At 45.1% G+C, this 25,649-nt stretch overlaps 2 protein-coding genes across 11 annotated transcripts; one reads left to right on the forward strand and one right to left on the reverse strand.

Annotated features, from left to right (window-relative positions):
• Positions 1 to 215: 215 nt before the first annotated feature.
• On the reverse strand, positions 216 to 25,461 carry LIMS2 (LIM zinc finger domain containing 2). Of its 10 annotated transcripts, none has more exons than XM_025153541.3 (10): positions 25,355 to 25,461; positions 18,616 to 18,775; positions 17,797 to 17,863; positions 17,176 to 17,296; positions 7,556 to 7,705; positions 6,592 to 6,742; positions 5,736 to 5,828; positions 4,861 to 4,909; positions 4,604 to 4,679; positions 216 to 3,792 (listed from the first exon to the last, which is right to left on the reverse strand). In XM_025153541.3, the coding sequence occupies exons 1-10, from the start codon at positions 25,363 to 25,365 to the stop codon at positions 3,645 to 3,647; spliced, it is 1,026 nt and encodes a 341-aa protein (XP_025009309.1). In that variant the 5' UTR covers positions 25,366 to 25,461; the 3' UTR covers positions 216 to 3,644. The 10 variants fall into 10 exon arrangements, with proteins under 10 accessions (XP_025009309.1, XP_046754665.1, XP_004937010.3 ...); XM_046898709.1 differs by having other exon boundaries at positions 24,561 to 25,461; XM_004936953.5 differs by lacking the exon at positions 25,355 to 25,461 and adding an exon at positions 23,084 to 23,196.
• Positions 10,136 to 16,712, forward strand: GPR17 (G protein-coupled receptor 17). The gene is made up of 2 exons (XM_001231869.6): positions 10,136 to 10,281; positions 13,889 to 16,712. Exon 2 carries the CDS (start codon positions 13,923 to 13,925, stop codon positions 14,955 to 14,957), a length of 1,035 nt encoding a protein of 344 aa, XP_001231870.2. The 5' UTR covers positions 10,136 to 10,281; positions 13,889 to 13,922; the 3' UTR covers positions 14,958 to 16,712.
• Positions 25,462 to 25,649: the final 188 nt, after the last annotated feature.

Raw genomic sequence — 25,649 nt, forward strand, 5'->3', positions numbered from 1 at the left:
AGACGACACTCCTTTCTGCACATCTTCATCAACCAACACATCAGCATAGAAGCAAACAACCAAAAGAGGAATTCAAGACAACAGTGAATCAGACCTGGGCAGTCCTCAGAGTTCCTCGGAATGCGTAATGCCCCATTGCTCAGCAATGCAGATGTAAGTTCACTAGATACAAGTTCTTTTTACTTTTTTTTTTTGGTGTGCAAAGATTTCAAATGTAGCAGTACAATTAACTTTATTACAGGAACATAAACAGGTACAGTATTACAATACTTCAATCCACAGTCATATGTTAGGTTAGACAGCACCAGCAACGTGTGATAAAATGAGAGCTCCACACTGTGCAGAGTCCACACCTATCATCACAGCCTGCACCATGACTAATTGCTGCTAATTCTTTTATCCAACTTACACTGTCCTCAGCACTTAGTAGTGCTTTACAGACTACTGCAACTGCACTTATTAGCTCTGCCTGCAATCTATTCCTTCACCATCTAATCACGTGTCAGTCACATCATCTGATACACAGCTCACATCTAGGAACTCTCTGTCCAGGAGGTTGAACGTTCGCTAACACTGCACAAATTGATGTAAAAATAAAGGCCAGGATGCAAACCCAGGAGAGCAGGTTATAAAGAAAGATAGCAGGTGATTAACATGCCCTTTTAATAAAGTAAGCTTCACATTCTGTGGTTTCTAAAAGCATAAATGTTTTCAAGTGTAATCAGTGAATATTAGTGATTGTAATTCAGTATGTATAAATAGGAATGTAAACTAGAAATGCATATAATTACATGAGCTTTCAGTTAGTGTAGACTTGTGAGCCAAATTCAACCTTGGTATAAATCCCTGCTCTCCAGAGGTGTGATACCCAGGATGAATTTGGCCATTTGTCTGCTTACAGCAATGGAAAAAAAGCAGGCAGCTTATTTCTGACCAAGACCTTGGCTGCATGAGAAAACCTGGCAGCACTAAGGGCAATTCTGAAGTCTGCATTATCTTAAGTTTTTAGAAGTGGACCCAAAGAGGTAGAGGGAAGATGCATTTCCTCAAACTACTTCTAATGATCTTTCCTACTCCTTCAGTTCCACTGCCTCACCAAAGGTATGTGAGTAACATTCACCACTATAACTCTGGACACTGTAGGCTAAGAAAAATATGTCTGAAAATTTAATAATTTAAGAGCTGCTAAGAGATCACCGCTCTCAGCTCTTTACAGAAAACAACTATGATGACTTTTTCACTCCACTCCTTTTGGGAAATGCTCTGACAGAATGCAAACTGAACACCTTAACGAAGAGAATGACACCGACTGCCCTTGGAATATTGAAGTCTACTAGGTCTACTCCATTTCTAGCATGAGACAAAGTGAAAGCATAGATTAAATCTCTACTTGCAGTAATAAATAATTCCATCTGCTTCTACATGCCTGAATTTTCCATTGCTGAACTTGAGAGTGGCCACAGAAAGAGCATTTCCTATTGCCTGCTAGCTACATACTCTTTGCTTTCACTAGTAGGTACACAGCTTGGTGTTCCCCCACCATCTTCCCAGAAGCTGCTGTACACAGCTGTCCAGACCTGGCATTAGGTGTGGTTTGTAACTAAGATGACAGGAACAGACCTGCATGCTTCATGCTGAGATCAATCTGCATAATATATCTAGATCAGACTTTTTTGTGCTTTACTCTGTGAACCAAACGCCAAAGAATAGGAAAAATCTTTGCAGTGGCCACATCCTACTGCACTAAAAGGCATGCTGTTCTTTGGTCCTGAACTAAAAGACCATCTACAGGTTAGTGAGAGAACAGGGACTGGGCACACGTTCTCCTGAAGCAGTGACAAGAGCTATGATTAGTGTAATCCACAGTGCATATTGGTCAGAAGGCGATGGAAGGGTTCTACCACCTGATTAAAGCCTATCCCTTCATCACTGTTAGGGTGGATAAAGACTATCCCAGTTAAGATCGTATGGAAACTTATGACAATAATAAGGCAGAGCAGCTGAAGGAAAATCAAATCAGGAAAGCCAGTATCTATGAGATGGTCTTACACATGGGATTCTCATCTGCACAGTTAACCATGACTTCCCACTGCCACAATGAGATCACTGCTGCAGTTCCACGGGCAGTGGCTACACAGTGAGCACATGAACAGCTATCAGTGCTTTAGCTATTACCCCGTGCAGATCCATTTGGAGCAGAGCATAATGGCAGTGAGGGCAATTTTAAGGTAGATTACCCAATCCAGTTGTTTCTCACACATGCAAAAAGTGAGGAAGCTTTAACTTCTTGCTAACTAAGTTGCCTGGGGCCGCAGGGTGCTGCCTCAGGCCCAACTGCTGTATTTACTTCATCTGCTGAACTACACACTTACTGGTAGACTTAAATCCCACAGTGGACAGCAGTCCTCCAGTGCCTTCAATCCTGTCCATCTCACAAAAAGGGCAGATACAGTCTCCGACTATTCATGGAAAGGCACTCTCAGTCTGCTCAGCTTAGTTCAGATCATCCCTAAAGAAACAGTAAGAGTGACCAAAAACAACATATTTTTTGGCACCTTGGGTTGTATGAGCAAAACTGCACCAGGGAGAGGAAAAACTACAGAGCAGAAGGAAATCTGCAAGTAAAACTATATATTAAGAGGTTTAGATTCAGCTCTGAGGTCCTCTCTTTAAGTACACATCCAGGTCTTAAGAAGAAAGATGTTGGGTGGCTCTTATTTGGGTGAGTTTTATGAAAAATATGCACTGATTTTGCTTTGTAAGATTGTATTTGATCGACTACAAACAACAGAAATCTCTTAATGTAATTAGGCTTTGTGCACAGTGACCTCAGAGTGTATTCTCACCTTTCAAACCAAGAGAGAACTGGATTTGAAACTGAAGCAGTTAAACTAATACCACATTATCAACTGGGTTTCATAATTCAAAACAACTAGCAGTGTCAGCTTTGTCCAAGGAGAGGATGTGCTTTGTGCTGACCACCAGAATCTCTTGTATCCATGATGGATAAAGAGAACAGATTGGGAAATTATAGCATCAGTTTCTAACAAAGTTTATCCTTTCCCACAGCCACCACCTCCCTAAAGGGAGCCCATCCACCCAGAAGAGGCTGACGTAGCCTTGACAACTGCAATCTCCTTACTGCTCAACAGAGAAACAGCAAAGTAAACTTCTTCAGCTGTCCTAACATTGGTCCTGAGTCAGACAAGTAGGCAATGAAGGTGTTGTAACGATTGGCTTCTGAGCTTACCCAGTAAACTTGACCCAAAAAAGAGCAAACCACACGTTTCTTCCACCTCTACACTCAATTAGTGTTTCTAAATTCATTAGACTATAGAGGAATGGAGAGAGAAGTACAGTTCAACTGAGGAAAGAAAGAAAGGAAGACTGTGTACAGTTTAACAATGGCAAAATAAGTTGTTAGCAAATTAATAACCAGCCTGTAAACTGCTCTTCCTGCAAGTGTTAATAGGCAGTTGCTTGAGAAAAAGAGTCAAGATGCAGGCTGCGTTACCAGAAGCAGGGCAAGGTACCACTTTTCTGTGGTTTCACTCGTTCTTAGTAATTCTCTTTGTAATCAGCAGCTGCTGTGAGCAGCACCTTATGACTGCGGGAGCGCAGTCAACAGATGGACAGACTTCTGTTTAAGCAGAATTTAAATCCAGGGCTTTGGGGTGTGCCTTCTTGGATGCCAGCTCTGACAGCTTCTTCAGGCGTTTCTTCAGCTCCAGTGGGAATTTCTCATAGCATTTCTTGCATACAGGCTTCATGTCAAACTCCACAAACTTATTCCTTTAACACAAGCAATAGTGGGTTATTAAAGCAGTATTTGCAAGCTATATGCCTGACTAAATCAGGTCTGTGTGCAACTACAGAAATGCAATTGCTTGCTTTCTACTACACATGTAAAATGCCTCACTTCCTTGTCTTATCATGAAAGATCAGATTTTAACCAGGGATCTGGGGCTTTTAGTACTGCTAGCTTAGTTACAAGCAAGATTTTGCCATACATTTGTATATAACAGCCTAGGATAATAACGCATCTTAGAATGGAAATGTCATTACAAATGTCTGTGTGATGAATTAGAGTGCTTTCACATAGCAGGGCTTTAGGGCCAACCCAGCAAAGCAGGATAAGGGTTTGAACCATTTGAACCTGAGAGAGGAAAACGTAGGATTGCTTTGTTTTCTGTTCATCTACATATTTGGGTAACTATTCTGAAAGAAGACATTATGCTACTCTAAGTAACTGCAAGCACTGCCAGCAAGGGGTGCATCCAAACTAAGGAGCAATGGAAGCTGCAGGTATTTCAGTACAGGCAGTTACTCAGAGTGTAGAACTTTCCTTCTGTACAGCTGTCCTCTTACCCAACCTCCTTATAGAAGAAATTCTTCCTTTGTGAACAGGAGGAAAATAAGATAATGTTGGGTCCCAGCTCTCTTTTAGTTGTGAAATCAGCACTCCCACAGAGAGAAGACATTACAAACCAGTGGATCAGCAGAACATTGCCCCTCAGGGGCTCTGGCTCACAGCACTCCCAAGCTGATACTCTGCCTTAGGGGCAAGTGTTTAATATGGCCCAAAGCACAAACGCTGACTTACTTCAGTGTGAGCTTGATGTTGCAGGTGGAGCAGGAGAAGCAGTTCACACACCAGGCCTTGTTAAGAGCTGATACCACTGCAAAAGCACAAAATAAAAGGAATCTGCCAGATTATTTGAATTCGGATTTGTATCCAAATTCAAATGAGGCCAGATGTGAAAAACAAACACTGGTGCCTTGCAACTGTGAGCCTGCAACAGCTGCACTAACAAACGGAACAGGGACAGTGACCAAAAATAAGAAGAGAACAAATCTTACCATCTCCCTCTATCACGTGGCTGCAGTTGTAGCAAACATCTCCAAAGAGCTGCACAATGAAAGAAGAACAGGAACTCGTGTTACTGACTACTCACGCTCCCCAGATCACACAGCTGGTGTGAAGGTTCAATCCTAACAGTTAATGAATTCCCAGATATTGCAGTTGCCCCCAAATGTACCAATTTAAATCTTCTGAATAACTTCTCATACGCTTGCCAACAGCCCACGTTCATTTGGATCTCATACCACTAAATACTACAAGACCTTTGTTGGTGTTGTCATACACTCTACCACTGTTGTATGATCTTAAAGTCTTGGACATGTGGCAATTTGAGTATGACAGGATCAGTAAAGTATATTTGCTAAAGACAAACATCTCCTGATGCTAAAATGTAAGCAAAAAAAAACAAACAAAAAAAAACCCAGAGCTATTTTCAAAGTAGCGACACTTATGAGAGAAAGACTAATGGATCTGACAGAAGAAAAGACCAAATTCATAGCTGTTCACTATCATCAAATAGAAAAAACACACTTGTTTTGACTTGTGAAACATGCTTTTCTTTATGGTTTAAGCAGCATAATGTTTATCTTAGGCCTACAGAAACCAATAAGTAACCAAAAAATTCACACAAATTACAGGACTTTTTATTGCTGCCCGTGGTCAGTGTTTTTAATCTCAATGGGATCATCAAAAATTGATCTCCCTGAGACATTTCTAGTATGTTCTCAGCATTACTTTTCACATCTACCAAGAAAACCTATTTTTCCAATTAAATCCCATTAATTACTTAATATTGCATTGCCTCTACAAATAAAGACTATGAAAGCATTTCGCAGTCAGAGCAAGCACCTACAGCACAGATGGCAGAATTTACCTGGTTATAGTGAGTTTCACAGTAAGCCAGTCCTTTTTTCTCATAGTGGCGGTGCCCCAGGAATGGCTTCTCACATTTGGCACAAACAAAATGCTGCAAAAGAAATAAGACGCTCAGTGGCAAGCAATGTGACTTTTCCATCACCAGGGAAAAACTTACTCGGGTGCTATGCTGGCTGCAAATCATGGCTCAATACAACAGATTGAATGCTTTAATAAAACTTAGATAGGAAAATCCTTGAGAGTGAGAAGGTGAAAATGTTCAGAATATTACAATAATTCATTAAGAATTATATTACTGATAAACAGAGCTCTTGCTGGAAGGGTAATTGCACTGTGTCTACGCTGAGACTTCTGGAATATTGCCTTCCTTGTCTCAGAGAAAAGAAACAGGAATATAAAATGTGGTTGGTATGAATGCAGCTCAGATGAGCAGCAGTATCTCTGTCGCATTCAGCCCTAGGAGGTTTACATCACCAAAGCCATAAATCACTATAAAACTTCAGAGCATGCTGTGACAGCCTAGCTGAAAGTTACAGAAAAAATGAGCTGAAAAGGATTAGAAGGCAGGAACTGAACTGGTTCTGCCTACTTCACAAATTCTAACAGCTACAAACCTTTTCATTAGGAGTAGAAAGAATATATCTACCCTAGTAAGTAATTATTTCAACTGATAATTAAGTAAATGCTTTTTTGTGAGCTACATTCTGCAAGAAGCTTTACAATGCAGTCCTGACAAACCTGCAGTGCTCATTCACTCACTCACACAAAATGAAGTCAATCTGAAACATAAGCAAGTAGTTTTTTGCCTTCCAAAATGGCTCTCGAAGGAAGTTTCAGACCTGGGAAGGCCTCACCTCAACATGCCATTGCTTTCCCAGGGCATTGACCACTCTCCCCTCAATGGGCCTGCGGCAGGCTCCACAGATGGGGATTCCCATCTTGTCATGGCAGGGCAGGCAGTACAGCTCTCCCTTCAGCTCCCGGGCCTCAGCAGTCAACTCCTTCCTGAAAACACAAACATGACCCTGAAGTAAGAACACCCAGTGAAGCTCCTTAACGTCAGAGATGAAATCTTGGAAGACTGAACTTGAAAGTTAACATATTTTGGCAACATTCATGCTATAAATGCTGTTATTAAGTTAAGCTAGTGAAATACAGTTGTTATATGCTATTTTTTCTACAATTGCTTTATCATTTTGCCATTATGTCTCAGGTACACACACTGGCAAAAATATACGGTGCGCTTACATGCAATGATAGTGTCATGCTATCTTTGAATGGGATAGCTCAGGTAGAAGTACTATTCCTAACTGGTCAGCAGCAACCACTCCACCTTATTTCTCCGTGCTGTTACCCACACTGTGCTTCAGTTACACGGCTCCTCTGAGAACAACCCAGGTCAGACAGGTACTGCACGGCAACAGACAGCACCACAACTCTACAAGTCATCCTTTTTTTTTCCCCCCCCTCTATCCAGAAATGCAAAGTGAAACTATTTGGAATAGTGTGGCATCAGCGATCTCTGGACATCACTTTTATTGTAATGTGCACACAGCCTTTGACATAAGTTCTCACAAGGAACTGTTATTGTTTTCAGTTCAAAATGGTGCGATTCAAATCCAGCAGAAAAGAACAGCAAACAGCAAAATAAAACTGCAGTTCTGCTAGGTTTTCCCAATATCTTCCCATTTTTCATCAAAGAATTCCTGTTTTTTCAACAAAGTGAGGGCAGCAAAGTTTAGGCCATGGAAAGGACCACATTGTTGACTGAACTATTCCTTCTCCTTTGTCATCAGGGTTTAGAATACAAGAACATACCCACAGTGGGTGCAATTGAAGTGATCTGGATGGTAGGAATCATTCCGGAACATCAGAGGCTGCTCATCAATTATCAGATGGCACTTCTGACAGATATACTTGCCCAGTCCCTTAGCTTTCTCACGGTTGTGGCACGGCCTGCACAGGTGCCTTGAACAAAGAAAAGAAAGAAAAACATGATGAAATTCTTTCTTCTGAAAAAATGCATGCTGTATAATGCAAGATGTACTTGATGCAATCAGAGAGGTATCTTTTGAGGTCAGACTACACATCATTTAGTTTATTATGCTGTCTTTAATACCAGTTACACAGAAAAGAGTATATAGAGTAGTCACCAGGTTATATTTCCTGGAATCCTTCTCCAACATTCCCTGACTTGTGTTTATATTTATATCACAGGCAGATAGTGATAGGACAAGGGGGAACAGTTTTAAACTGAGAAGGGGAGATTCAGGCTAGATGTTAGGAGGAAATTCTTTACTCAGAGGGCAGTGAGGTCCTGGCACTGCTGCCCAGAGAAGCTGAGGATGCCCATCCCTGGAGGCATTCAAGGCCAGGTTAGATGGGCAACCTGGTGTAGTGGGAGGTGTCCCTGGTCCTGGCAGGGATTGGGACTGGATGGGCTTTAAGGTCCCTTAAAGCCACTCTGTGATTCCATGATGTACCATACTATAGACACGTCCCATATCTACCATCACCTGTTGCTCTTTCAGGTAACCTTTCCAGTTCTTCTACATCCAATCCTTTCTGAGAGGTGGGCATGGAAAGGCAGCAACACCCTGTTTGTCCCATGAAGCAGCAAAACTACTTCTGACAAGTTCTCTGTGATACCAGGCAAAGTATTCTTGGGAATAGCAACTGTCATACCCAGGAAAACAGCTGCCTCACCCAGCTGGTGATGAGGGTCTCTGGCACCTGTGCTCCCTGTGCCATCCATACCCCCTCTCCAGATGCTCAGTCATCAGTTCAGGCCCTGACATAACAGTTCCCCTACACACCTTCTCTCTATTAATAACTACGCCAGATGCATTGCAGGACTGGGAGTTGGGAGGGAGCAGAGCAGAGAGAATTAAGAACAATTAAACCAAAGAATGTTGCTTGAGTGGGATTCCTTAATCTTCAATAGCTAATATATAAAGAAGAACCTATTGAATCCTAGCTCCTCTGTCTCCTAAGTCCTTTTAGTCCTCAGCTAAGGAAAACAAAGAACTATGTGATTTTATGTGGTAAACACAACTCTGTTTCTATCCCTTGTTGTAGAACAAATTACAAGCACAGCCCTCAGCAGGCAGACAAGCCAAATTTCTGGTAGCAAAGCTTGGACAAGAGCATAAAAGGGACTTCTATAAAGGCTGCAGGAATCCACCAGTTTTATCCCAGTACCCAGAAGCTCTGAGGAGAAACTGTTCAGTTTAAATTCCCTCTTACGTAGCCCTCTAGCAGCAAGGACAGAATTTATGGTAAAGCAAAACTGACAGAGGAGTGACTTCTACAGGTCTCTCTGTCACAAAACAGAATCCCACTTGATTCCTTTCACTGTGTTGCTATGTGAAACTTGCTGAGATCTACAGGTCATTCTCAACAGACAGGAGACAAAAGGGAAAGTTCAAATGGAAAGGGCAGATTTATAGCTGCAGCAGTGGATTCATCACAGGGCCCCTTCCAAAATTCTGGTAGGATGAATCACTTACCCTTAGAGCTGTAAAATGGGGATAAGGATTCAACACAGATGTTGTTGTGGGACCTCAAAACATTTCTGACCCTCAGTTGGCAGGCGCCTGTCTAAGTGCTAAGTATCGTTATTATTCTCTCCAAATCTGAGTCCTCCCATCATCAAGAGTCTCTCTCCAGGGCTGGAACTACTGTCTGCCCAGACGGAATCCAGAAAAAGCAGACAGGACCCCATTATAAGGAAACATGCAGCTGTGCTCATCTCAGCATAAAGGCATCAATTTTATTCAGCACTATCAAATGGAGAGTAATTATATGGGGCAGGACACAGGGACCCCGAAGCGAGTGTCCTGAAAGAGACCCCTCTCATTCGGCTGAATAAGATGCCTTCAGCCATTTGCACTGATAAACCATTATCAACCCCCCCCCCCTCCCCCATCCACAGGCCCTCTCTGCCGTCCCATAGACCCTCCTCTATTGCAAGTAAAGGGAAGTGTTGGACAGGCTGAGCTGTTACCATAGCAGCCGCCCCTCTCCCTCTCCACACTCCCACCATTATGGAATTATCCCATTCTGAAATGTCCTGTTGTGCCTATTAATACCAGACTTCCCCCAAACAATGCTTCACTCCACCCTCCTAAAATAATCAGGGGACACCAAGAGGGCTGTGTGAAAGGCTGGGAGTTCAGCAGCAGCCTTCAGTGAGCACCACAAACACTGGAATATTCATACAGCACATTCATATCTGCAACAGCAGCAGCAAGCCCCATGCCAAGGGCTCAGCTGGGATGAAGAATGCTCTTCAGTTCAGGGGTATGTTCTCCCTGCTCCGTTGTGTGCCTGAGCTGATAAGGCACTATCAGAGCCAGAAGGACGCTATATAGAGGGGCACCCTCCTGCACCCTCAGCAGCTCTGCAACCGTGTTCTCTTTTTGGATCAGCTCCTTGGTTTCGCCGTTGCTGCTTCATTTTGGTTTGCTGCCATCAGAAGGAGCTCCCTGAGACCTTCCCTAAAAGGAACCAACTCTCCACCCATAGGACTCCGCTGTGAAGAGGTAAGAGACAAACTTCTTTAGCAGAGTAGCAAAGGAGCTTTCCTAGTGCTGTAAGTTTTAGCTGGTGTCTGCAAGGTGGAAAGATACACAAACTGGGATCATGAACATAACAGAAATGTCTGAAACGAAGAAAAAGCAGCATATTTTGAAGACCAAAACACAAAACTTTTCACACTTCAGTCCTTAACGTCCATCCTTTTGGCCAGGAAAGCTGACTGCTGTGTGTCCATTGCTCTGATGCTCATAGGGAACCAGTGCTAGAACTGAGGGGTGGGAGGCTCAGCAGGAGTGACTGTCAGAACAACATCAGTTAGAAGTGGGCTACTTCTCATAAAGAACGCTTACAGAAAAAGACAGGAGACAAGATGCTACCAGAAATACAAACACCAAACCAGCACCTTCCCAAACCAAATTCTTCCTGCTGAGCAAGAACAGTCATTTCTGAGACCCATCACAAACCTCAGCATACCCTTTGAATTTATCTGCAGTAAGCATCGTAACAAAGCCTTCCAATGAGCCAGGTAATGAATTTATGATGAGTTATTTTTTCTGTTAATTACTTTTTGCATTATTAATAAGTAGAACTGATAGTGTAACCCTGCATCGACAGCCCCAGGGATTGTTATCTATTTCTGAGCAGAACAGAAACGGGGACATAAAACATGGGCAGTGTGCATGCATTTCTAATGAGTGGTGACATCTCCCTTCCAGCTCAGCCCCGGGGGGTGGCATAATGGCTCCCTCCACAACAGCACTCTGCTGCTCAGCAATACGTACATCAAGAGATGTTCACACAGCACCAGGAGTGTAATCCAAGTGGAAATTATTGGGCGGGGAGGCAGACTCCCAAATAAGTTTTCTGTTCATGGAGTCAGAGCCTCTTGTGCTGTACTATATCCGTTAGCTCTAACTACACTTTCTAGGTCATGTGGGAAAGTTTCAAGTTTGCTCTCAGCATAAATACAGATGAGTACAAAAGTCTTACAGGATTTACAAGTGTCCTTTTTTGTAAGCTAACAAACCAGAGAGAAAGGAAAAGCCTAAAAAGTAAATCAGTTATTTACACTGATAGGATAGAAACATGCCAAACAGAAGTGCAGCAGTACATAACAGCAAAGAGCTTTTCATAATCTGCAACTACAAAACCTGCTGTTTTTGTAAAGTTGCAGCTTTCTGTCAAAAACACCTCTGCTCCAGACATAACCTCAACAAGTAACCTCAGCAAAACAGCAGCTTTTCCTCTGACCCAGCTTAGTGCTGCGTGCTGTCAACAAACAGAACTGAAAAGAAATACAATGGCAGTCACTGCAGACATCACTGAGGACAAAACTGCTGACTGAAATGCCCCGACTAGTCCACATCTGGCATGGGCAGACAGCTGGGTCTGAATTCCAAAGATCCTCCATTGGAAATCACCTCAGTGTATCAGCTGCTAATTCTCAAGCGTCTGGCATGTAAGCAGGGCTTACTGCTTTGTTTTCTGAAGTTAAATCACTGTCATCAAGGGAAGAGATATCCCTGCCTGCTGCCCTCCCTTCAGCCTTCTCAGCTGGCCCAGTCCTGTACCTATTGCTTTTTCAATGGTGTAACCACATAAAGAGGAGCACTTACCATCAGACCAACTAACATCACTGGCAGGGGTGGGAACATATAAAGATCATTACATTTTTGCAGATAAAATAAAAATTAAACAAAGATGATAGGCACCACTGTAAATTAACAGCCCATAAAAAGGCATGGTCTCAGCACATTTATTCATTGCTATGCAATAGAAAAATACATATTTAAACTAATTCCATCCAGGGAAGGCAAGTATTTGAGCATTCATCACATGGACACTCCAAACTCTTGGGTTCAAAAAGACTTGTAGGCTTTGTTTTATATGGGACTAATAAAGACTTAAACCCAAACTTGTGTGCTCTCCAGCAACCCCAGGAAATTCACACAGAGAACAGCAACAGCGAGTTTTCTTTTTGTTAACAAAAGCAACAGGAACTGCACAGTGTAAGATATCTCATGTATTTATAGAGAATGAAATGTCCCTTGGAAAAAAGGACAGTCTAGACGCACTTTTGGTAATGCCATCTACTAAAGAGTTGCTCTCCAGCTGGCAGCAGCCAGTGATTACCCAGGCACTCAAACTTAGTCGTTTTTGTGCCATAGACACACACTGTATTTGGGGAGTGCATGGAGTAAGAAGGCCCCTCTGTGGCCACACAAAGAAACTCCTGTTTCCAAATGTAATTTGTTCTCCTTTCTGCTGACTCTGGTCTCTCCAGCTGTGCAGTAAGCAGAAACAGCCCTGCATGTTCACTGTTCACCTACCACAGTTTTCTGTCCACCTGAAAGCGACAGCAGCTAACAAAAGATGGGAATTACCTTGGAGTTTCCTTTGTAGATTTCCAATATACTGGTCTGCACTTAACCAGACATTTCAGTTTCTCACTCAGGTGAATGTACTCAGATTTTAAGTTCTGTTGGGAAGTTGGATGCATCGCTTCATGCCTTGGACCCTCTGCCTAATGACATAAGATCTCAGCACACAGTGTAACTTCTGCCTGAGCCTCACAATGCTGTGTAACAGTGTCAGCCTCTATCTTAACATTTCAATCTCGGTAGAGAAAAAATGGAGCAGACTGATCTTAAAACATTTTAATGGGTGAAGAATGTGTCAAAGAAACAGAAGATGCCTCCTTGTTTCCCTAGGCAAAGCAAACAGACACTCATGCCAAAAGGAAATTCTTCTTGTCTTTTGCTATCATTATGTCATTGTTTTTTTCCAAATGCTTTTCAAACACAGTTGTATTTGATGCTGCCTCAGTGACCTTTAACAGTGTACACAGAGACAGGAAGCTACAGTTTTCAGCTTCCTTAGCTGCTTATTCTTTAAATACGTATTGAATGTTGTGCTGTAATTGTCAATTAGTACAACTAATAGAGGTACTGCTGTGGATACTACAACACCTCTGGGGAATCCAAGAAACAGAGACAGCACTGGAAGCTCAGAATGTATTTCCCTTCCACTGACACTGACAGATGAGGAATGTATACAAAGCCAGGGGTGAGCACCCACAAAATGTAGTCACTTTTGGTTGATACTGTTCAGGACCCTGCAAACAGAGACTGCCAAAGCTAAGCACAGTCTTACTATACTGCAACTTGGAAAAGCTCCTGGATAAGCTTTCCATTGCTCCAACAAATGAGGATGTTGGAGGCACCTTACAGTAAGTGTATGTTCAGAAAAGCTCTTCAGTCCTAAACCAGTCTTTCAAATTAAACACAAAAAATACCATCCAGCTAGACTTCCAGAACCTGCTGCCACTTTTCCATTTGCCTGATAAGTGAGCATATGACTATCACTCAACTAAGCCCAGCACAGGTTGGAGACAAGCTCATTACCAGCTGGTGTCTCTTCAATAGTGGTTCCTTCAATGGGAATTATCGGGTTGGACAACTCAGCTGAGCAGAGTTTTAATGTACGCGTTTAAAGTCAGACTGACACGTCCTATTAAACATCAGTATCAGCAAGCACAAGACCTCACTGATTTCCATGTGTGCTTTTCTCCAAACAACAGGCTTTTATAATATATTGTTTCAACTCTTTCAGGTTTTTCTTTCATACTTCAAAACTGTGGTGAAAAATGAAAGGCCCAGCAGACCCCTCAAGTCTTCTCTTCAACTGCTCAAATCAGTCAAACTTTCCTTTCGAAGCTTCAGAGCAGTGTGGCAAAGAGACACACCTCGAGAATGTACTTTTTGCCACCTTCTACTTCCTGGACTTCATCCTGGCTTTTATTGGCAACTCCCTGGCTCTTTGGCTCTTCGTTCGGGACCAGAAGTCTGGCACACCCGCCAACATCTTCCTGATGCACCTTGCTGTGGCTGACCTCTCATTCGTGCTGGTCCTCCCCACCCGGCTGGTGTACCATTTTTCAGGTAACCACTGGCCATTTGGTGAGATCCCATGCAGGCTCACCGGCTTCCTCTTTTACCTCAACATGTATGCCAGTATCTACTTCCTTATGTGCATCAGTGTTGACCGGTTCCTGGCCATCGTGCACCCCGTGAAGTCCATCAAGCTCCGCAGGCCCCTTTACGCCCATTTGGCGTGTGCCTTCCTATGGCTCATAGTTGGGGTTGCGATGGCACCGCTGCTGCTCAGCGTGCAGACTGTGGAAGTGAACAACACAACCATCTGCCTGCAGCTCTACAGAGAAAAGGCATCACGTCACGCTCTTGTGTCCTTAGCGGTTGCATTCACCTTCCCATTTGTTACTACGGTGACTTGCTACTTGCTAATCATCAGAAGCCTGAAGAGTGGGAACAGAGTGGAGAAACACCTGAAGGAAAAAGCTATCAAAATGATCATCATGGTCCTGATGATCTTTCTGGTTTGTTTTGTACCTTATCACGTCAATCGCTACATTTATATTCTCCATTACAACGGGACCAAGGCTTCCTGCGAGACACAGCGCCTGCTAGCACTCAATAACCGCATCACTTCCTGCCTCACCAGTCTGAATGGGGCCTTCGACCCAGTCATGTATTTTTTCGTAGCTGAGAAATTCCGTGAAGCTCTGTGCAACCTGTTTTGTGGTAGGAGGCCGGTGATGACACTGCAGACTTGTGAGGGCAAGACAAACGAAAGCTCGCTCAGTGCGAAATCTGAGCTGTGAACGTGACTCCTGCCACTGCTTCAGTGTGAAAAGGCTGCTCCACCAACGTCAGAGGGATGCAGAGATGGTGAAAGACAGCATAACCAGAGCCAGGCTCACTCCTGCAGGGGGAAGTTCTGTCATTTCCCTGGAACTGAAGTTAACAGGAACCTCTCTGACAACTGAGATTACGTGCTCGTGCACAAGTACAGCCATACTGACTGCTAAGATGTGAAACTGAGGGCTGAGCTCTCAGGAACAACTAAGGAACACAGGCTGTTAAATGGACAGCCTCTCTTTGCAAAATAACTTCATTCCCAAAGCATTCAGTAATGGCTTTTCCTATGCACAATGCATAAGCCTACTTAAAAATGTCCTATTGTACCAACAGTACAGATCCATTCCTCACGTACACTGTACCTTCTGTTCAAGTTGCATTCTCAGTGTTTATACACCGTAGGCAGAAAAATGATACTAAGCCATAGCAAAATAAATAATAAAATAAAAGGCAAAATGCTGCAACACATCCAACCAGGAATGCAATTAAGAGAGTACTGACTATTTTTTAACTGCTTCGAAGTGCTATGAGCAGGAGATGTGCTCAGAGCTTCAAACAGAGGCCAGACAACGTTTACTACACTGCCTCTGTTATGTAGTTCCCTGCCAAAGACCAGACATCCTGATAGTACTCTGACTAAAGAATAGAAAAGATCTGCTTAGGAACACAGCATACATCTTTACTACATACTGAATCAAAAAACTATGAACCTGTCTCAAAAATTAGTAAAGTTGGACAAAAGCAAGTAGAAGAAGAAATCACAGCATCATTTAAGATGGAAAAGACTTTCAAGATCAAGTCCAACCACCCACCTGACCTACCAAGTGCCACCATTCCAACCAAGTCCTTTAGTGCCACATTCACATATCTCTTAATTACCCCCAGGGTATTTATTTTACTTATGTTTCCTTTGCCCAGAGAGATTCTCATCTTTAAGGTATTTTACAACTATTTCATTTTGGCAGCTTACCTAAGCAGACTATTTATTTGCTACAGATAAAGCAGGGATTACCTTAACTATCCTCACTGATACAAACTATATCCAGTGGAATACATCTGGGACTGAGAGGCAGACCAAGCAAAATCAGGTACAGTGAGAAAATAGATAACAAACACAACAGTTTCCAACAGCATTTGCTAGCAGAAAGCTTCTATGCAAAAGAGGTAAATGTTATAGGAAACCACACGACAGGTGAAATAAACATGGAACATACAGATTACATATGCACACACATTCTTTTCCTGTACTTACCATTTAAAATTTGTCCCACATATTCTGAAATCAAACATTCTCTTTTTCTTGCTTGAATTGTTTCAATCCTAGCTGCTTTCCTAAACAGACCCAGGAATTCTCCTAGGTGCTGTAACAACAGCACAGATTCTAACAAGCTAAAGTGTCACAAGAAAATTTATTATGCCCAGCTCTAAAAACTAAGACACAGAAGTTGCATGCAGGACTGAACAGAAAAGGGAGTGGAGGAATCTTCCTGCTGGACAGGTTACAAGCATATAACGTTTCCTTCCTCACCCTTCAAGTAGTGAAAACGTAAACCCCAGGAAACTACTAAGCTTTGCTCAAGATATGAAAGCCTGAAATTAACTATGAATTGTACAACACTTTGTACTAACTGTCAGATGGGTTTATTTTCTTATGGTACGCTTCTGTAGAAGTTTCAAGTTTTTAGTTTCTTACTTCTTAATTAAATGCATTAATCTACCTTAGGACTTGATTTTATATTTCTTTATATAAAATGAATGGTTTATGAAGACCAGGGAAATCTTATGCTGAATATGTTTTGGTGTAATTCTCCCACTGTTCTCTTGGCCTTTTGCTATGTTTTGAATTGCTGCTCAGCAACTTATTACCTGAAGAACAGACTACTCAGCATCACACAATCCCTTTTCTCACCAGCTATCTGGCCTCTTGCCTATAATCCCTTTCTTTCCAGTACCCTTCCACTAGCTGCTAACATTTGAGTTTCTGCTTTCTACACATTCCATTGAACAAAGAACACTGACCTTCATTTAACTCCCCATCCCACAACAGGCTACTCCTCAAAGCTTCTTCTGTACCTCTACAAGCTTTACCTCCTGGTATATGACCAATGGAGCACTCTCAACATCACACTACCATATCAACAACATACTGACCAAACTTCCAGAGCTCCTGCTCTGCCTTACCTGCCAGCATTCTTCACAAAGCCCAGGTCAGCAAGTGCCACATCACAGAGCTCACAACGGAAACATTCTGGGTGCCAGTTATTGTTCATTGCCTTGATAACACGCCCAATGATGAACTCACCTACAAAAGAAAGCAACACCTTGAGATCCATGCAGAAAATAGTTTTATCAAACATCTGCAGCCCTTAATAATTCTGCCCTTTGAACTACACAAGAACTACTACGTTATAACTTCGGGGAAAAAAAAACCCAAAACCCTCTTCCCATCACCAGGATGCCCCAAATCACCACTGATTACATCTTTTGTTTCTCTCCAGATTTCCTGCTCCTTACAGTGACTCCAACAATTCAGCCCAGGGCTGGACAGCACTCAGTGGTGGGAGTAACAGCCTGGTCTAATATTAGATATGGAGGTTGGTGGCCCTGCCTGCAGCAGGAGAGTTGGAGCTTGACGATCCAACCCAAGCCATTCTATGATTCTATGAATCTGTGGTGTTTCAATGGATGTATATGCTACAGGGCCAACGTTGCTAAAAGGGCCACTTGCCCCTAAGAGTGTAGCTCACTGTGGGAAGCACAGAGCTGGACGAGGCTGTACGAATGTGTATTTGTACATCTTACCACATTCCCCACAGCAAGGAGCAAACAGCATCTGAAAGTCATGCTCGCAGTACTTCCGACCTTCAAACTGAAAGGAGAACAAGCCATCATGAATAACTGAATGGTGATCAGTTCTTACAGTTCAGCATTTTCCATTTGAAATAATGAATTGGTCAAGACCAGATAAGGTTTTCCATTCTAGTCCCCCTTCTGACCTGCTTTTAAGCTCCCAGGGATTTTCTCAAAGCAACATCCAAATACAGTTTCAGCCTTGTAGTGAATTTGCTTAGCAAATAATTAAACCAACAGCAAAGCTCCTACAAGACAACAAAAATCCTGAGGTGCCCAAAGCTTCTTTCCCTATAGTTTATTTTTAACTTGTGTATTTAGAATTACTCTTCCTACAGAGGTCAAAAAAGCTAAGAATGCAGCATGTTTAAAATAATGTATTATTCAAAAGCAATGCTCGTACACAACCCGTGAAAAGATTTAGATCTGTTTAATATGGGTTTGCCAACTTCAGTTGTGAAAGTTTGGTACCAAATACCTAAAAATAAAGGCAAACTATCACTTAAGTCTAATGAAATATGAAGATATATTTGTGCTTTCTTTTTTGAAATGCCTCTTACCCAAAAAGCAAACATAGTTTTGCTGATGGACAGAAGTAGGTAAGAGGAAGAAATAAAAGGAAAAAGAAACCAAGCTGCAAGTCCCTCTTAAGGCTTAGAAATTAAACATTCAAGAAAGATGGAAATTCCTATTTCTGTCATAATTTTCACCTAATTCTTTGCCTTTTAATGAAGATATTTCTTTTCTCTCATACACAGTGTGCAACCTCACCTCATAGAAAAGCCCATCTGGGAACTGGCGAAAACACTGAGCGCAGACAAAGCAGTTTTCGTGGTAGAGCTCCCCATTGCTGTTCACAATCCTCTCTGCGGGATCGAATCGAGTCTGGCAGCGTTCACACACCGCATTTGCGAGAGCATCAGACATATTACTGGAATAAAGACAGGTGTGAGAACATAAGCAGTGTCATAAGTGAACCAGAAATACACTCACGCCATCCAAGCTTCTCCAACATCTGTGAACACAAAATTTCCATTGCTTTAAACTCCCTTTTACACACACACACAAACCACTAATGACTGAGGCAATTCAGCACTGACATCAGTTGGAAATAATGTTCTTGCAACTCAACTGGGCAGGCAGCAGCACTGCAGCAGAACGAACTCATGTAGCAGACCTCTCTAGCACAAACTTTTGGCTGCTTCACCAGCTTTCCACCCCATTATGTCATCCCATACCAAATCCCCATCGTTCCAAATAAAGCAGTAGTTCTGAGAGCAGCAAACCCAATTAATCCCCACTTCTCAGGATTTCTGGTCTCGGGATGTGCACTCCTAGGATTTCCCAACATATAAGCATCAATCTTCCACCACAGCCTCCCCCTGACCATGGGAATTAATGGGGCCTTTCCCATCTACCTGGTAGCTGATGTGCACAAGACGCCTTGGGATATAATTAGATACAAAGCCTGTGCCTTCCTGACAAATTAGTTGAAACTGTTGCAGAGTTGAAAAGATACAAAATGAAAGGAGCCATCCCACCTGGCTTGGCTTCACTTCCTCAGAAAGCGAGGCTGAAATAAACCCACAAAGTCACACTCACAAATCACTCACAAGACTGTTTCCCCTTTCTCTCCTGAAATGGGAATTAACCTAACTGCTTCCACAACAGTTTCACGCTCATCATCAACGGTAACCTAAGTTCTCCCTATGCTAACAGAATGCAGTTTTAAAATCCTGTACCTCATGTCCAAACAGACAGGGAAAAACTACAATGAAGAAAGAGTCTTAGCTTCTTGTTGTGATGCATCCATTCTATTGACCATAGAATCATAGGATGGTTTGGGTTGGAAGGGACCTCTAAGACCACCTGGTTCCAACCCCCTGCTATAGGCAGGGACACCTCCCTCCAGCCCAGGTTGCTCACAGCCCCATCCAGCCTGGCCTGCAGTGCTCCCAGGGAGGGGACATCCACAGCCTCACTGGGCAACCTGCTCCAGTGTCTTACCAGGAAAGAATGTCTTCCTAATATCCAGTCTAAATCGACCCTCTTCCAGTTTAAAGCCATTTCCCCTTATGCTGTCACTACCTGCTCTTTTAAAAAGTCCCTCTCCAGCTTTCCTGTAGGCCCCTTCAGGTCCTGGAAGGTCACTGTAAGGTCTCCTTGGAGCCTTCTCTTCTGCAGGCTGAACAGCCCCAGCTCCCTCAGCCTGTCCTCATAGGGGAGGTGCTCCAGCCCTCTGATCATCTTCATGGCCCATTTCTGGACCTGCTCCAACAGCTCAGTGTTGGAGACAACAAGTCACACACAGCCCTCTGAGCAGCAAGCTGCTGTACCACACAGCAGGACAGCCTCCAGCATGGAATGTTTCTGGCACTCTATGTGCTCACCAGTTCTTTTGCAATGAAGTTAGATACAAAATCCTCCTCTGTTTTAACAATAAGTCGGTGACACAAAGACAGGAAAGGCCATGGGAACACAACCAGCTCAACATCCTGGTGCAAACCCAACAGAACACGTTGGGAACACTCACGCAGCACAGCTTCCAGCAGAATGATCACAGAATCCTTAGAGTTGGAAGGGACCTCTAACGGCCATCTAGTCCAAGTCCCCTGCAATGAACAGGGACACCACAGCTCCACCAGGTGCTCAGAGCCCCATCCAGCCTGGCAGATCTCCATCAGTGCTGAATGAGGAGTTGCTTTAATGTGGAGATGACCAAAAACCTTACAGATATTATAGCAAAGAAACCTGAAGACAGCATTTCAAGGTACAAGAGCACGGGGCACCATCCAAACCACAGAAGACAGAACAAACCTATGCCAGGGAATCCTAGAAAGCAGCTCTCCACAAATGCTGACCTACCAGCAGACTCTCATGTATGCAGAAGATACCATGCAACAACATTTCTGTAGTTACTCAGAGTATGCACAGACACACATGCATTGGGTAGTCTAAAGTCAAACCCAAAGAAAGCCATCACCACTTGGCTGTGCCATAGACCTGAGGAGACAAGACAGAAATCAGAGCAGTCCAGGAGAGGGGCTGCTTCTAACCCCTGTGGCACGGTTGAGCATTTGTGGCTTTAAGCCCTTAATGTTGATTAAAATATCAAGTGATTTTACCAAACCTGCCACAGAATGCTGGAGAAAAAAGAAAGTGTTCCCATTTCCCAAACATGTGATTTGTTGTGCATTCAATAATGCTATGAGCACAGTTTTATTTGCAGAACGGCTCCTTCTCCTCGCATTATATTTCCGTTCAGCAACCTGGGCTGGAGGGAGGTGTCCCTGCCTACAGCAGGAGGTTGGAACCAGGTGATCTTAAAGGTCCCTTCCAGCCCAAACCATTCTATCATTCCATGATTCCAGTTCACTCCCCGTTGAGATATTTTTTAGCTGACTGAATGTGAACTTAGTAGAATTGTGGCATTCCTTCCTGACTACCCAAATTCTCAATAAGACCTACACCTCTTCCTTGCTATTTGCTGCCAAGGGGCAAGCAAAATGAAGAAAAACACAGAAAAGCAACTTACGGTCACAACGTGAGGACAAACCTCTACAGCTTCTCGCCTCTCCTTGGCCCACCAGCCACAACCCTTTGCTATTTGCAGAAGCCAGAGGTTTGCTCAGCCCAGGGCAGCGTCCACGAAGCACAGTGTCTGTGTTTAACAGGTTGCATCCGCGAGGCAGCAACACCACCCCTCTATTATCAGGCATGTCCACAACACGCACCTGATAAATGGCTTCCAATGCAAACAGTCTGTGTTCCTCTTCTTCACTTCCACTATCTCCAAGGAGCCTGCGGTGATGGTTGTTTACCAGCACTGCTAAAACTGACTGCTTCCCACTGTGTTCATCAGTTACCACCAGCAGTGCTGCTTTGGATTGCCACCATTTACACAACGGAGGGATAGAAACCCTGCCTTCCCCAGAGCTGCTAATGTGCCCAATCCCATGGCAGTAGGTTTAAATAATTATCGCCATCATCATCAAGGTTTGAAAAATACACGTTGGTAACAAAACAGGAAAAGAAGAGAAAGATGAAACCTGACTGCAAATCAAGGAGACAAACAGCATCGCACCTTCACCTTCTTTTGGAAGGCTCTGACAGCTACAACACAACAGTCAAACAGCTGAACGCAAATCACACGTTGCAAAGGTGAGAAGACTACGAACATTGATCACCTCACCCTTCCCATCATCAGTCTGCACTGTTTTCCTGCTTTAGAGCTGTGTTTCTTTGCTCCTTCAATGCTGATTTTTCTGTCACCAGTCCCTTCTGCACTGCTGCACAGCCCCATCTCCCTTCCATGGCATTCACGCTCCTTCCCCTGTCCTCCCACCCCCTTTCCATACACTCACATCCACAACTCTGTGCCACACAAACTGGAAATGTAACCACTAACCAATGGCTGTAGGCTACGCAGAAAGCACTGGGATGAGCAAGGCTCTATGGAGGGATGCAGGGCTCACACTGAGCGGCCGAACCAATTGCACCACATCTATGTCTGAGACGTGACTGAAATTCACAGCTCCTGGCTGCCACAAGGACAGCTCTGCTGCACGCTCACTGCTCTCACCACCACGCAGACCTCAGACCCCACACTGCTGCTGCAGCTCACTGTCCTCCCCACATGCAATTACTTAACTGAGCTGATTTCTGCTCATTGCTCCCCTGCCCAAAGTTAACCAATGGAAATTGTGAAGACGATTACAATTTTAATTAGAAACATGGGAAAAGTAACCCTAAAGCCAAGCCATGAAACTGTCTGGGCAGACTGGAGCAGCTCTGCCTGCCAGATAAGCGACCCCACACAGCAGCCGTGCCAGGAGCTCCAGCTTCTGACAGACAAAAATCAACAAGCCAGATACTCACAGTACCAACAGGTTACTGAGCCTCAGTGCTTTGAATGAGCACATTGCACTATTCCTCTGTCCCCACGGTACCGAAGCACTCCAGCACTAACCAGAGCTGTGCTGCTGCTGGCTCCGAACAATCTAGCTTCCACACGGGAAAGGTTCTCCACTGCTGCTTTCCTGCTATTGTTAAAAACCGAAAGCTTCCCCATCAGGAAAGTCCTCTCCTTCGTAATCTGCTTGAAAATAGAACCAGGCTTCATCCTGTCTTGCTGAGCACAGACAGTTCCTGCCCCGACACAAAGAACACCCACTGCCCCCAGCGACTGCCCGTCACACCTCAGGATCACCAGCTGTGCCCCCAAGCCCCACACACGTACCCTCGGGCCATGGTGGCCATGCGTGCCCGGCCCCACCGCCGCCAATACAGCCCTGAGGCCGCTGGGTCCTGCAGGCGCAGGCTGGCCATGGCACCCCATGGCAAAGCAGGGAGGCGGCCAGGGAGACATCCAGTGAGTCACCTTCCTGGGGGGAGTTCCCTTGGCGTTCCAGGAGAGTTGCAGCAGGATGTAGGCAGTTCTGCTCCAGCACTGTTCCTCATGCTTTGCCTGCCATTCTGCTGCAGCCCTGAAGACCAGAGAAGCTCTCTCCTGCATCCCACTGCTAATTAATCACCTGCTGAAGGCAGCACACCTGGAGGTCGCAGCAGCAATTAGTACTCTGCCAGACTTGGACGATGGAGCCGTGCTAAGTCCCGAGGCTTCTCATCATCAATCCGTCACTGAAGGAGACTCTCAGATCAAAGCAACAGAACACTGCTGACCCGGTCTCACAAAGCATCTCACCCAGCTCTGAGGCGGGCAGGTGCCCCACGTCTGCTGCACCCCACAGCACTGCTTTCCACATGGATGAGACACACACCAGGGCCCCGAGCACAGCACAGCCTGCAGAGCAGCAGCTGAGGAGGGCTGGGGGCAGACAGCACCGCACAGCCCTGCCGGGAGCTGAGCAGGGCCCACACAACACCAAAAAGAAAGTACTGAGAATAGAGAAGGCAGTGTTTAAGAGGACAAAAGCAGTGGAGGGCGATGGACGCAGCTGCGTCAGCGTCATCTGGTCAGCATCACCATGAAAACCATTTTGTGCTGTATTATTATTTTTTTATTATTCTCTCGTAAATAATTTAAAAAGGAATTCTGTAGCGTCACAGTGAAATATATTCCACTGGCAAGCTGTGGGAGGAAATAAGCAAGAGAAGTGATGACTTCACAAGTATCACGTGAGTGTTAAGCAGCAAAGATCCTCCATGTCCACTAAGCAAAAGCAGAAGGGGTGATTGGGACCCAGAACGGGCACAGAGGGGAACATCATCATCCCACAACCAGAAATCAGTAACCACAATCTCCAATTCAACCTGCACTTTGTTGCCCGACCTCCAAAGCAATCTGCAGTTCTTCCAGACTGCATTTCATAGAATCACAGAATGGCCTGGGTTGAAAAGGACCACAATGCCCATCAGTTCCAACCCCCTGCTATGTGCAGGGTCTCCAACCAGCAGCCCAGGCTGCCCAGAGCCACATCCAGCCTGGCCTTGAATGCCTGCAGGGATGGGGCATCCACAGCCTCCTTGGGCAGCCTGTTCAGTGCGTCACCATCCTTTGGGTGAAAAACTTCCTCCTAATATCCAACCAAAACCTCCCCTGCCTCAGTTTAAAACCATTCCTCCTTGTCCTATCACTATCCACCCTCATAAACAGCCGTTCCCCCTCCTGTCTATACGCTCCCTTCAAGTACTGGAAGGCCACAATGAGGTCTCACCGGAGCCTTCCCTTCTCCAAGCATTTGTACTTGACTCACCTCTGCTTAACAGAGCAGAGAAATAAATGCAGATGCAGCTCCCATCAGCAGTCTGGCACAGCTCTCCTCCCTCCGGCACCTCAGCTTTTGCCCTCCTGGCTGCTTCACTGCTTTTTATTTTTATACCAATTTCTAAAGGCAATCTAATGCAGGACAGGCATATTTTTTATCTTTATACTTTGTTCTTGTCCCCACTGAGGAGCTCCATCAGCACTGCAACCTGTGAGCTTCCAGGGCTCTCCAGCCTTGCTGTAGTTGTAAGGAGTGAGCGTGTATTTGTAAACACAAACACTGATATCACACATGAGAAGAATAACAACCAGGCCATACAGACAGAGAAGGTTGCCCAAGGAGGCTGTGGATGCCCCATCCCTGCAGGCACTCAAGGCCAGGCTGGATGTGGCTCTGGGCAGCCTGGTCTGCTGGTTGGCGACCCTGCATGTAGCAGGGGGTTGGAACTGGATGAGCATTGTGGTCCTTTTCAACCCAGGCCATTCTATGACTCTAATAGCAGGGGGCAAAAGCTCGCCTTTTCGGATCACGTACAGCCACCTACCAACCACAGCCCATCACCGCGCCACAAACACGGAACGCCACAACCACGGATGGGGTACAGCGGCCGCTCAGCACGCGCAGGCCGGGCGGCCCACCGCCCCGACCACCGCCAGGCGGGCACACGGCAGCGACCATCGCACAGAAGGTCACACAGAGCCACGCGGAGCCGCCGCCGTCCCCGCTCCGTTCCCGGCCCTCCCCACACGGGGGTGCGGCCCCGCGGGACCCCCCGCCCTTACCTGCCCGTCATGGCGGCACGCCGAGGGGCTGCGGGGCGGGACGGGCGGCTCCGTGCGGCGCTCCGGGCCCGGCGGGCAGCGCCAACCACGGCACGGCACGGCACGGCACGGCACGGCAAAGCACAGCGCGGGGCCCCCGGGCGTGGGCGGCAGCCGCAGCCCCCGGTGACTCAGGGCAGCCCCCCCCGGGCCCCGCGCATACTTTTCCTATAAAGGGAAAGAAGCGGCGAGGAAAGCAGCGGCGGAGCCCGGCCCGCCCCCTGTCCTGACCCCGGCCCCGCGGCGGCGTAGGGGG

The sequence above is a fragment of the Gallus gallus genome, chromosome 9 (genome assembly GCF_016699485.2).
Source record: "Gallus gallus isolate bGalGal1 chromosome 9, bGalGal1.mat.broiler.GRCg7b, whole genome shotgun sequence".
Lineage (NCBI taxonomy): Eukaryota > Metazoa > Chordata > Aves > Galliformes > Phasianidae > Gallus > Gallus gallus.